Here is a 12353-nt window from a genome sequence, read left to right on the forward strand (position 1 = left end):
TATATTAAGACCACTTTGGCTTTGACATCCATATTCTTAATCACTTCCAACTGTGATCTAAGAAACAATTCTCTCCACTCAAAGTCAAGTTTCCAAGTATCCAAGGGGATTGTTCCCTGATACATCCAGTAGGAATGCCCCATTTAGCCAACATCTTCATCCTGGGTCACTGTTCTATTGAGGTAATGAGTGCTATTGGTCACAGATCAATCTCCACGGAATCTACATTGAAGTATTCTTTTTCCTGACAAGGATAGTTCATGACTGATGGTCAACAACAGAATCTCTATTGTTAGTTTCTGTAACCAATTATCTTAATTCCATTATTTTCAGTCATCTCACATGTAAAATCTTAGGTCTCCTCAAAAAAGAGATTCAGAATTCACAATTAGGAACCTCATATGAACAACAGAGAGAATAGGGGACAGAAAGATGTGTCACAGAGTTTCCTACTCTTTGCAATAGGGAGAAATACTTATTAGGCCCTTTAATGCTGAACACCTGATTTTATGCAGAAGGTCTCTGTTCTTGAGGTAGTAGAGGTTTCCTTGAGCTAATGGAAGGAGATCATTGGAGACACCTGAGTGGGATAATCAATTATAAAATCACATGGAGCATGAGTACTTTCCTCAACTTTTCATTTTCTGTTTAGGTCAATAGTTTTACTCTGAGATTTGATACAATGAAAGCCTTTCTGGGATTAGGAGTGCTGTGCCTTTTAGCTTGCTTGATTTGGGCTGATTATCATCCAGGTAAAATGGATGAATTTTGTGTCATTATTGTCTCTTTCTTAAATGAATGGTTCATTATTAAACTGTTAGTAATTAGCTGCATAGCTATTTCAACTTTCTGTAGGTTGTAATAGTAAGATAACAAACTACCTTTAAAAATATTACCTACTTTGAACTTATGCTGTTCTTTTTATATTTTGGTTGTTGAGAATTGGTAGTTTACTAAGTCAGATGAAAAATGTCCTTTATTTGCTATTCTTGTTCATGCAGATTATTTAGGAAAGATATTTCCCCACGAGTGTGTGTGTGTGTGTGTGTGTATGTATGTACACACATACTTATTAGGCCCTTTAACTTGTGTAAATACATATATATTATGTAATTAGAATGATATATGTAATGGTGACCTTTCCCATAAGTGCTAAAACCTAATTAATTATTTCTCCCTGCTTCAAAGGGTAGGGAGATTCTGTGACATCTTTCTGTCCCCTATTCTCTTTGTTGTTCACTTGAGGTTCCTAATTGTGAATGTTGAATCTCCCTTTTAAAAAAAAAAGTATTATTTTTTTTATTAAAGCTTTTTATTTTCAAAATATATGCATGGATAACTTTTCAACATTAATCTTTGCAAAACCTCATGTTCTAAAATTTTCTGTCCCTTCCACCCCCCTTCCCTAGATGGCAAACAATCCAGTATGTTAAACATGTTAAAATAAGTCCAATATGTGCAGCATGATAATTGTATAAATGTTTGCCTAAGAAAAATCAGAACAAAAAGGAAAAAAAATGAGAACAAAATGTAAGTAAATAACAGTAAAAATGCTATGTTGTGATTCACACTCAGTTGAATCTCTTTTTTGAGGGGAAGGCCTAAGATTTTACATGTGAGATGACTGAAAACGATGGAGTTTAGATCTTTGGTCACAGAACGTAGCCTATCCTATCCCTAAGAGAACCACTTTATACAGCTTCATGTATTATGTCATTGCAGCTGAATTCTGTCTCCAAAAATTTCCTTTAATTCAAGGTCAAGTTCATCATTTCTAATTAGAAGCTGGATCCTGCCCTTTGATTGTCTTCTTACCTGCAGTACAACTTATTTATAGCCAGACAATTTAGATTTCTACTTTTCCTCTCTTTTACAATGAGCCTATCCAGCCTTCTTAATAATCCTACCATTCTTCTGTAAAACCATTCGATCCTCACTTAATTGAATCTTTCTGAGGTTTACTGAGTCAATGAGAATCCAATTACTACACTGATTTTTTTTTTCTTCTCTTTAACTTCTCATTGCCTTCTGCCCAGTCTGTGTGTGTTCAGTACTAGAACCCAAAGTTGTTTCATTATTTTTCTAATTCATGTCTTTTTACTTTTTCCTTCTTCAAATTTAATTCTCATAGAAATACTGCTTTATTACTCAATTTTCAGCCTCAAAATGTTAACCAGATCCTAACTACTCACCAATTATCTTATTTTCTAACCTGGATTCTGACTCATACCCACTTTTCCTGCCTTTCGTGGTTTCCTAAATAGGATGACGTAGCCTAAGTTATCTCCTGACTCTATACTGTATTTAAACACTCCTTTGAGTCTATTATATGGTTCAATGTTGTATCTTCCCAACCAGACTCTAACCCCTCTGAAAATAGGGGCTGTTGATCTCTGCTTTGCTCCTTTCTTTTCCTAAATAGCTAGTGCCTATAGGAATTTTAAAGAAATTGGAGTTGCCTGTTTCTTGAAAGTACTGCTATTTAAATAACTATTTTTCTCTCATATTGAATAAATTTTAAAAAGATGGAAAATTTATCTCATTATCTATACTCCATCAAAACAAATTCCCATATTACTTGCCTTGAAAGTTTTCTTTTCTCCATTTTTAGTTCAGATCTCCATTAGATAGTTATAGTATGTTTCATTATTTTAGACTCGTGGTTAGAGATCTAACGTCTTTCTAAGTTTTCTACAATTTCATTATAGAAATTATTCTCTTGATTCTGCTTATTTCATGCTGCATCAGTTCATAAAGGTCCCTGGCAAATGCGGTTGATTATCTTAATTGGTCAGCATCTTATACTTCCCACTAGCAATGTCCAGCAAACCCGTGATTTTCTTCTCTTTGGAGATAATACTACAAGCAGATAAAACCTTCATAGAGAAAAGTGGAAGATAGAATCTGGGTTATTTGCCCACCATTGCTCTACAATCCTGTAGCAATATTTCTGCTACAGACATTCATTAGCAATGTGAACGTGCACCTGGATTACTTATTTAATCTCCCTGAGGCTTAGTTTATTGAGTAAAAATGGGAATAACTTGTAAAATATTTCATTAAAGCCTCTTTATTTTTAAATTGCTTTCATTTTTAAACAACTTTTTCTCCTCAGAGATCCATCTTTTGTAACAAATGAAGTTGGGAATGGGACAGAAAGCAGTTCAATATAATATGCCCAAGATCTAACTTCATACTTCATAAAGAAGGGAATTGAGTTTTTCCTCCATAGAACTAAGCTTGATTGAGAAAAGGGTATGCTATAAGGCAGTTACTATCATGATTTGTAGTACTAATTGGGATCTTGTAGGTCAGACATATTGCAGGCTTTGTAAAAATATAAATGAGAATTGATACTGTGATTATTATTGATCAGTCTTTGGTTGCTTTTTGCTTTCATCTGCAAAACTAAATTCTGTTAATTTGGCTTTAGTTTTTTTCTGGAACCATTGGTTAGAAGAAATCAGTTTCTAGCCCATAATAGGTGCTAAAAAGTATTTATTGTCTGTACAGTGTATTCAATAAATGATAGGTCTAAACAGATCTTTGATTTTTTTCCCCCCCCTCAGTGACTGTGGAATGCACCCTTTTCATGTTTCGGGTGACAGTGAGAAAAAATCTATTTGGATCTGGAGTACCCGTGAGAGCCGTAGAACTAACGCTTGGTTCCGGTTGTCCGGTTAACAGTGAGTTGCCGGATACATTTGAGCTATTCTATTCTGTGTCCGAGTGTGGGATTACCTTTTTGGTAAGAAGTGGCCTAGATGGCCAATTCCTTGAAAATTGTTTCTATGCCTGTATCCCATAATATATTGAAGAAAATAAACTGAATTTCCTACTAAATGATGCTGTGATGAAGATCAAGGAGCCAATCTGGGAAGGGAGATGGAAAGCCAGTGTCTTGCTATTTGAGAAGCTCTGTGACCATAGGAAAAGGGATTTTTTTTATTCTTGGTCTTTTGGGGTCCTGTCAGGGGAATAGATATAGGAATCTACACACCTCCTTTCTCTCTTTCCACCTCCAAAGAATGATCCTGTCTCTCCTACTCCACCCTTTGATCTCTCTTCCCCTTCTTTGTCCACACCCACAGAGCCAGCCAACACAGAATCCAGTAGGGTCATCCTCCAAGCATGTTAATAGAGAATTGTCCCTTTGGTAATAACCTTAAGTGCTAGGTGATCTCAGTTAAGTGCATCTGCTCAGTTCTAGCCCTTTACATCAGAGATCCTGGATTTGGAAACATAAATGGGCAGATTTGGAAAGAAAAAGCTATTGTTAACTGCATGATGGAGTAGATTATTTCTCTTATAAAATGAAAAGACTCAATTCAACAAGCATTTCTTAAGTCCCAGCTAGTGTGAGAATGGCTAGGTGGGGAGAGAAGCTGACAAGAACAGTACCATGAAGAAACCCTGTTTTTGTCAATTAGGTCAAATGTTAGTGATCAGGAAGAATTAAGAGGAAGTGAGTGCATTTGGTAACTAATACATCATTACTAACATTGGAAAAAGCAACTCTGGATGAGTGATGGGGTAAAAGCCAGACTTCAAGGGATTGAGAGAGCAGGAAAAAGTGAGAAATTGGAACCACAGATCTTATAGTAAGTGAAAGGGATGAGATAGACAATTACATCTGGAAGGGGATGCTAGATGCATTAGACAATTACATCTGGAAGGGGATGCTAGATGCATTAGACAATTACATCTGGGAGGAGATGCTAGATGAATTAGACAATTACATCTGGAAGGGGATGCTAGATGAATTAGACAATTACATCTGGGAGGAGATGCTAGATGAATTAGACAATTACATCTGGAAGGGGATGCTAGATGCATTAGACAATTACATTTGGAAGGGGATGCTAGAATCAAGTGAAGGCTTTTTGAGGTTTGGGGGAATTTTAGGCTGTTTGATACATAGGCAAGAAGGAAACTATAGAGTGAGGAGAACAAATTATGGAGAAAACAAGATGATTGAAGTCAGAAATGGTTTTGTTTCTTTGTTTTTTTTTTATCCCTAGAATGTATATAATAGGCACTTAATGCATCTTTACTGGTTGATCATAATCTTAGAGAAAGTAGTTCTCCTATTTCTAGGGAAATAGAGTTCTCTGACTCAGAGGTGTACATCAGGTACATTTTGGGATGAGAGAATCAAAGGTGCAAGAAATAACATTTTGAAAGCCATCTAAATGGTTTCTCTCCGTTTTTTAGGTTTTTGAAACACATGTGATTTACAAAACAAATCTCCATTATGTCCCGTTAAATCCTGTTTTTGGTTATCATTCACGTGATTTCCCCTTGGCCTGCAAAGTATTCAAGTAAGTATTATAGCTGAGGTCTCTAATATCAAACTAATCTTCTTATTAAAAAGACATCTTAACTGAGCTTTCCTCTTGCCTACTAGTTGATGTTGCCCCTAAACATTAGAACTAACAGGGGAAAGGCAAAATGATATCACACAGAGGTCCTGGATTTGAAAATAGAAATGGGCAGATTTAGGATAGAAAAACTATTGTTAGTTGCATGATTGAGTAGTTTATTTCCCTTGTAAAATAGACTCGATTCAGCAAACCTTAAGTCCCAATATGTAAGGTACTCTTGCTAGCTGATGAAGATATAAAAAGGACTCTGAAATAAGCACCTGTTCTTGTAGAACTTGATTTCTACTTTGGGAAGTTGTCCTAGGGCCTTATATATTTTATATTACATATTATATTATATTATAATATTTTATATTATATTATTATATTTTATATTTATACTTAGACTTTCTCTTTCACAGTTAACAAGAATTAACCCATTATCCAATTTCCTCATCTAAGACGACAAATTCCAGGGCTGGGAAAACTGAAAGGAAAGCTGAAGGGTCAAATCATTCTTCCAAGGAATAGAATGGGACTATATTCCCAAGAATGTAATCATGCTTTAAGTTTTAAAACTCTTCCAAACTTAGCCTCAATATACTTTTCTAGCCCTTATTTTTGATTATTTCCCTTATCAATTTTCCCAATAAAATAGATCAGAAATTCTTCACCCCACCCCGTTACATGTGAAAACATAATATTTTTTGTTATATAAATTCTTTTTTTATATATTTCTCCTTTTGAATCATGTTGGGAGAAGGGAAAAACAATGAGGAGAAAAAGAAAGGGGGGAGAAGTGAACAGAGCATATATTGATTAATATTGAGTCTCCATAGTTCTCCCTCTGGATGTGGATAGCATTTTCTATCCCAAGTTTATTGGGATTGCCTTCGATCACTAAACCACTCACAACCAAGTCTGTAGTACTTGATCATAGCACAATCCTACTTTTGCTGTGTACAATGTTTTCCTGATTATGCTTATTTCACTCTGTATCAAGAACAGAAATTCTTGCTGGTTCTCCCGCTGCATTGCAGTTTTCATAACTCCTTCAACTATATTCTTTCTAAGCTTTAATTTCCTTCACATTTCTGCTCAATTCCTAATTCTATAGAAATCTTTATTCAACATCTTCAAAACAATCTTTTATATGTTTTATGTGAGCATTTCTACATGGGTATGGTTCAGGTGGTAAAACAAGATGATTGAAGTCAGAAATGGTTGTGTTTCTTTGTTTTTTTTTTTTTTTTTTTCTCCCTAAAATGTATATAATAGGCACTTAATGCATCTTTACTGGTTGATCATATTCTTAGAGAAAGTAGTTCTCCTATTTCTAGGGAAATAGAGTTCTCTGACTCAGAGGAAGATGAGACCATTCTACCAGAAAAAAAAAGAAGAGCCGTGAAAATGTGGCCTTCTGTTATAGGCTCCAACTATTGGACTCCGAAACTCCGGGAAACGCTGGAAAACCAGCAAAATGACCTTTCAGAACGACAGGTTAAATCTTGGTAAGGAAGTTAACCTCTTGAGGGGACCCTGGGCCAGTGGGTCATTGTAGACAACTCTGTAGCTTTAGGAATTTTTTTTCCCCCTCAAAGAGTCTGTTCAGGGTAGGGGAGCCAAGAAGCAGATTACAATAGTAGATAGAATTGGTTTTGAAGCTAGGGACAACTGGGCTCATATCTTGTCCTGATGCTAGTTGTTTCTATAATCCTGGGTAAGCCATCTAGCTTAAGATTCTAAACAAGTTCCTTTACAAGTTGAGTAGCAGGTACTGACTTATGTTGGTAGAAGGAACTCTTTTATATAGATATTTCCTGTAGTTGAGTGTATGGCTATATACACTCAACCTTAAGGCAAGAAAATATCTATCTATCTATCGATCTATCGAGATATATCTATCTATCGATCTATCTATTGATATCTATCGATATCTATCTATCAAGATATATATATATATATATATAGATATAGATCTACATCTATATTGAGAGAATGAGAGAATACCATGTAGAATAGTTGCCTGCCAGAGAAGAAGTAATAAGAAGGAAAGGTTAATCCTATGGTAGAGAGAGAGAGTTGGGGGCCAGAAGCACACATGGATGGGGATGGGAGAGACTTTTCCACTATTGGGATTGAAGTGGGGGAAAAATATCCTGTTCTCTTGCTTCATTAAATCAGCCAATGGCAGAATCTGTTTCTTACTTCCACTCCCTTGCACAGTGACTTGGTCTCCTCCCTCAACTTGACTCAGCACTCTTCAGTTTGCCGCCTTTGCCATGGAGATATTGCACTGCTTGCATCTTGAGAGACACTGAAGGGGCAGCCAAGGCCAGTTAACTTTGTGAGCCTCATAACTTTGGTTCTGAACTTCAGAAGCTGGCATTGCCTAAGCTCTCCCTGCTGAGCTTTGTCCTTTTAAAATTTTTTTTTTTTAAGGAATAAATATCTCTAGCACTGCCCTTATTTTATGATTCCTGTGCAGAAGGGGGCTGTGTGGATTTTAAATTTTAATGTTCATGTCTCATCTTTAATCTGTTACTGACAATTTTAATTTGTGCTAATAAATCAAATAAAACATGGAAATATTTGATTAAAAATACGTGTTGTTTTTACTTTATTCCCTTTTCCAGAGATACAAAGGTCAGCTTTCCTGGCTCCTAATATGCCCTAATAGTATACTGGCTTGTGCTTAGTGAGCTGTGGAAGCAGCAGCCATCAGTAACAACGACTGTCTGTTCCCAGGCTGAGGGGATCTGTCTATCAAGGATTTGAAGTGAACATCTGAATGACCTAACTGTGGCTCTGCTGCAAAGGAATGAGTCTTATTTTTTCCTTTTATAGTCTTTAGTCCCAAAGAATAGTGGGATATATATGAAGAAAGGAATCCCTGGTATGGCCAACAGCTCATAAATATAACAGATTTCCTGTATCTTTAGGAAAGGAGTGACAAACTTCATCTTTGTTTTTATTAATTATATTTATTTAGGAGCAGTGTCTACTTTAGTTAACTGTAGTATAACAAAGAAAGTTAGGAATGCTAGGGAAATAAAGGATTCCAGGAATCCCATTCTATTTTCATTAGTATTCGCCATTAAATCACAAGTATTCTGGGTATAGTTTTCTCTCCTTGTGGTTGGTTGCCTATTTTTTTTTTTTCCTCCTATGCTTCTTCAGGGTGACAGACAGGGACAAGCTGAAAAGGGAGGAATGAAAGTGGGCTTTGTTTTATGGACCTTTTGACTGAAGTCTGTCTTACCACTAGAAAAGCTAAGAATACCATTCTTCCACAATTCCTGTTATCACTTGCTTAAAGTGGGCATTATTTGTGGCCCTCTAGAGAGTGGAAGATTTACTTTTGAGTTGAACTGTTGTGTAGCTCCAACTTTCCCAGAAGATGGATTGGATTTTATTATGGGGAAAGTGGACCTGAAACTTTGGTAATTTCTTTAATAAACATGTGATTAAAGACTTCATTAAACAATATAAAAAAAGTTGTGCTTTTTTTTTTTTTTTTGCCATGCTCTTTTGCTGTTCAGATTCTGTGTTGTCTTCTGTCCTAAGTTCAATTTCCTTCCTTTCTTCAATATTGTCTTTTCAGCATTGCCCTTATAGCTTACTTTTCCTTTCTTTTATCCTTCAAGAGCTTTTAAATCTAGTCACTGGAAAGAATGTATTTTTAGTAATAACCCTTTGTTCACCTATTTCCATTTAAATGTAAACATGTTTTAAACACTTAGTGTGAGGGTACCCCCTACTTAATTTGAAGAATAAAAAAAAAAAAAAAATTCTTTTTTTTTTTTTTTTTTTTTGAGGTTGGGGTTAAGTGACTTGCCCAGGGTCACACAGCTAGGAAGTGTTAAGTGTCTGAGACCAGATTTGAACTCGGGTCCTCCTGAATTCAAGGCTGGTGCTCTGTCCACTGTGCCACCTAGCCACCCCCTAAAAAAAAATTTCTTAAGGAATTTGCATTTTATTTGGATTTGTATGGGGAGACTCCTCAGATAAAGTAATTCTAATGGGTGAAGAAGGCTGTAATAATCAGTAATGCCTTATGTAAAATGTGGCCCTTGTGTAGCGTTTAAATAGAAAACTAGAGTTTGAGAAGCAGGAGAGATGAAGTTCAATGAAGGAAGGATAGAAGCAAGAGATTTGTCTTGATCTGATGCCATTTTGTTTTAAGCTTCGTTTTATTACACAAAGTTATCTCTGTCACAAGGTAAGGACTCCGAGTGGTATAGTTTAGTAGGGGTACTAAACAATTTCAGAAAAGGCTACAGTAAAGAGAAATAAAGAGATAGGCAAGAAAATTGTGCTCAAAGGCACCATAGCTATAGAATTATTAGAATTGCTTACCATATATGTGCCTAATAACATGGCATTCAGGTGCTTAAAGGAAAAACTAATTGGTTTGGAGGAAAAACAGATAAAATTCCCTATCGCATCAGGGAATTTGTATGTTTCCTTTTTATACCTTAACAAATATAACCAAAATAAGAAAAAAATTACGGACTTCAAATGAATTTTTGAAAACGTAGATAGTATGTGATGAAATTTTAAATGGTGAGTATGATAGAGATAAGGAAGTATTGATAAAAATTAAATTGTTCTCTGGGATAGGTAAGGCAAAGACTCCAAGAGAAGTTTAGTCCTGTGGTCCCACCCTCTGGAGATAATCCAGTCAAAAATCCAATTTATGTCAGGTCCCTGAGGCTAAATTTTCCCTATAAAACAACTTATGTTCATGTCTTTACTACTGCCTTTTTTGGGGTTAATCTGCCAAGCACTCTGCTCCATGCTGTTGTTCTCCTTAACCCCCCTGCCCATTGCCATGTGGTATCTCCCCTAATTTCATTATGCTTCTCACCCCCCTTCTCCTTATAACTAACTCCTTTAGGGTGCTAAATACCTCTCAGGATTTAACCTGCTGGCTAAAGACATGCCCCAACCTCATGGAGCATTCCCTTTCTACTGGCTAAATGTGGATTCCCCTGAGGAACTTGTCTTTATATTCTCATCCACTCTATTTCATATTTATCATCTCTAGTGTCTATTGTATCCCATCATTTTGTCCATAATCCCTTCCCTAAATAAACCTGCCCTTTGACAAAGAGAATGGCCATTGTGAATTCTTCACGTGACTAGACCCCAACATTATTGCCTCCCATTATCTGGTGACTACATGGATCTCTGATGATTATTAAATAGCAACAAAATGGCATTCATATACCTAAGTTTTATATGACATGTATACAAAAAAATCACGATATGGGATTAAAGATTCAAAACAGGCAAAACAAAAAACCACATGATGACCATATTGCCATACAAATTATATTTCCTTAAGGACCCTTAACATCAAAGCATTAAAATCTAATTGGATTATCAACATTTACTCAAGAAGCATTTATTAGTGCTTATTATGTGCTAAGCACTGGGGATACAAAGAAAAGCAATAAAAAAGGCATGCCTTTAAGGATCTCACAATCTAATAAAACAATAAGCAAGCAAACATACAGAAAAACTCATACAGGATAAATGGGAAATAAATAATATACTAGTAACACAATAAATGCTCGATTTAGCAATGGAAAGCAAATTAAGGGAGTGGATATGGAGATGGAGATGATGGAGATGGAGATGATGGAGATGGAGATGGAGATGGAGATGGAGATGATGGAGATGGAGATGATGGAGATGGAGATGATGGAGATGGAGATGATGGAGATGGAGATGGAGAATGGAGAATGGAGATGGAGAAAATGATTACTTTTGGAAATGCTGGCTCTCGGTTGATCTTTGTTCTTGAAGAGAACCAAAATGACCTCACTGTTTCAAGTTACAATGTTAGACCAGCTGCTCAGACCAATGCAAGCTTGTGAATATTTGAGGTGGATTCTCTAAATCTGTGCACCTCATTTCTTTTGAGCTGCCTTAATTTTGCTTTTCTCGAGCACAGTGCCCTCTTTGATGAGGGCCCACCATCCTGGGCAGTCCTGTGTCATAATCAATGCTACACAATCAATTCCAAAGTTCGTCAAAGAGCTCTTGAGAGTGTTCTTGTATTTCTGCTTCTGACCAGCGTGTGAGAGCTTGCCTTGGGTGAGTTCTCTGTAAAACATGCTTAGGTAAGCATCTGTTTGGCACTTAAACAATGTGGCCAGCCCACTGGAGTCGTGCTCTCTGCAGTAAAATTGGCATTTTAGTTTGAGAATAAACCCACATTTTGTACTTTCTCCTGCCCGATGATCTTCAGGATCTTTCTCAAACAATTCAAACGAAAGTGATTCGGGTTTCTGGATGAAACTGGTAGCCTGTCCAGTATCCAACAATGAGCTCAGTAGAATGGCTCTGTAGACCTCCATCTTGGTAGTCTAATACTTCACTCCCACCCTTTCCTTTGGAGCCTCCCAAACACTGAGCAAATCTCAATTGGAATAGAATCAGCACCAGGTATTTTGCCACAGACAAGGAGCCTAATGGCATCCAAAATCCCTTCTTCAGTTGGAAGTTCAGCTAGAGAGGGATTGATTTTAACCTGAGACATCTGGTTAATGGCTTTGGTGATGGCCCATGAAAAAGCCATGGAAGTGTGGAGCCCATCTATCCAGAATCATGTCTTATCATTAATCACTATGGATCCACCAGCACTGAGAAGATGAAATGATGGCCTCATGAAAGTTCTTTGGGTTGTTGCTGTCGGTGTAAAACTGAATTTCATCAGCGTTCTTGCTGAGCCATGAATCCTGCATCTTTCTAGGCTTTGCTTGTACTTTACTTTTGATAAAGTTAAATGCTGCCCTCTTAAAGACAGACAAACTATCCTGCTGTTTAAACCCTGAGGAGTTCTTATTTTTCATTTAGCGGCTTCTGAATTTCTCCATCATTTTCATCAAACCAGGCTTGATGTTTGTGAATGTTCTGATCCAGCTGAGTAAATGCAATGCTGCATACCAAATCTCTGAAAGCTGTCCACTCCTTTTTGGC

General features: G+C 36.6%; 1 protein-coding gene across 2 annotated transcripts; it reads left to right on the plus strand.

Annotated features, from left to right (window-relative positions):
• Nucleotides 1-607: 607 nt before the first annotated feature.
• Nucleotides 608-7966, plus strand: LOC141546630 (putative oocyte-secreted protein 1 homolog). Of its 2 annotated transcripts, none has more exons than XR_012483342.1 (5): nucleotides 608-752; nucleotides 3570-3748; nucleotides 5215-5321; nucleotides 6689-6874; nucleotides 7590-7966. XR_012483342.1 is itself a non-coding variant. In XM_074274594.1 (5 exons), exons 1-5 carry the CDS (start codon nucleotides 683-685, stop codon nucleotides 7672-7674), a joined length of 612 nt encoding a protein of 203 aa, XP_074130695.1. In that variant the 5' UTR covers nucleotides 608-682; the 3' UTR covers nucleotides 7675-7966. The 2 variants fall into 2 exon arrangements, 1 of the variants encoding a protein (XP_074130695.1); XM_074274594.1 differs by having other exon boundaries at nucleotides 6704-6874.
• The last annotated feature ends 4387 nt before the right edge of the window (nucleotides 7967-12353 follow it).

The sequence above is a fragment of the Sminthopsis crassicaudata genome, chromosome 6 (genome assembly GCF_048593235.1).
Source record: "Sminthopsis crassicaudata isolate SCR6 chromosome 6, ASM4859323v1, whole genome shotgun sequence".
NCBI lineage: Eukaryota > Metazoa > Chordata > Mammalia > Dasyuromorphia > Dasyuridae > Sminthopsis > Sminthopsis crassicaudata.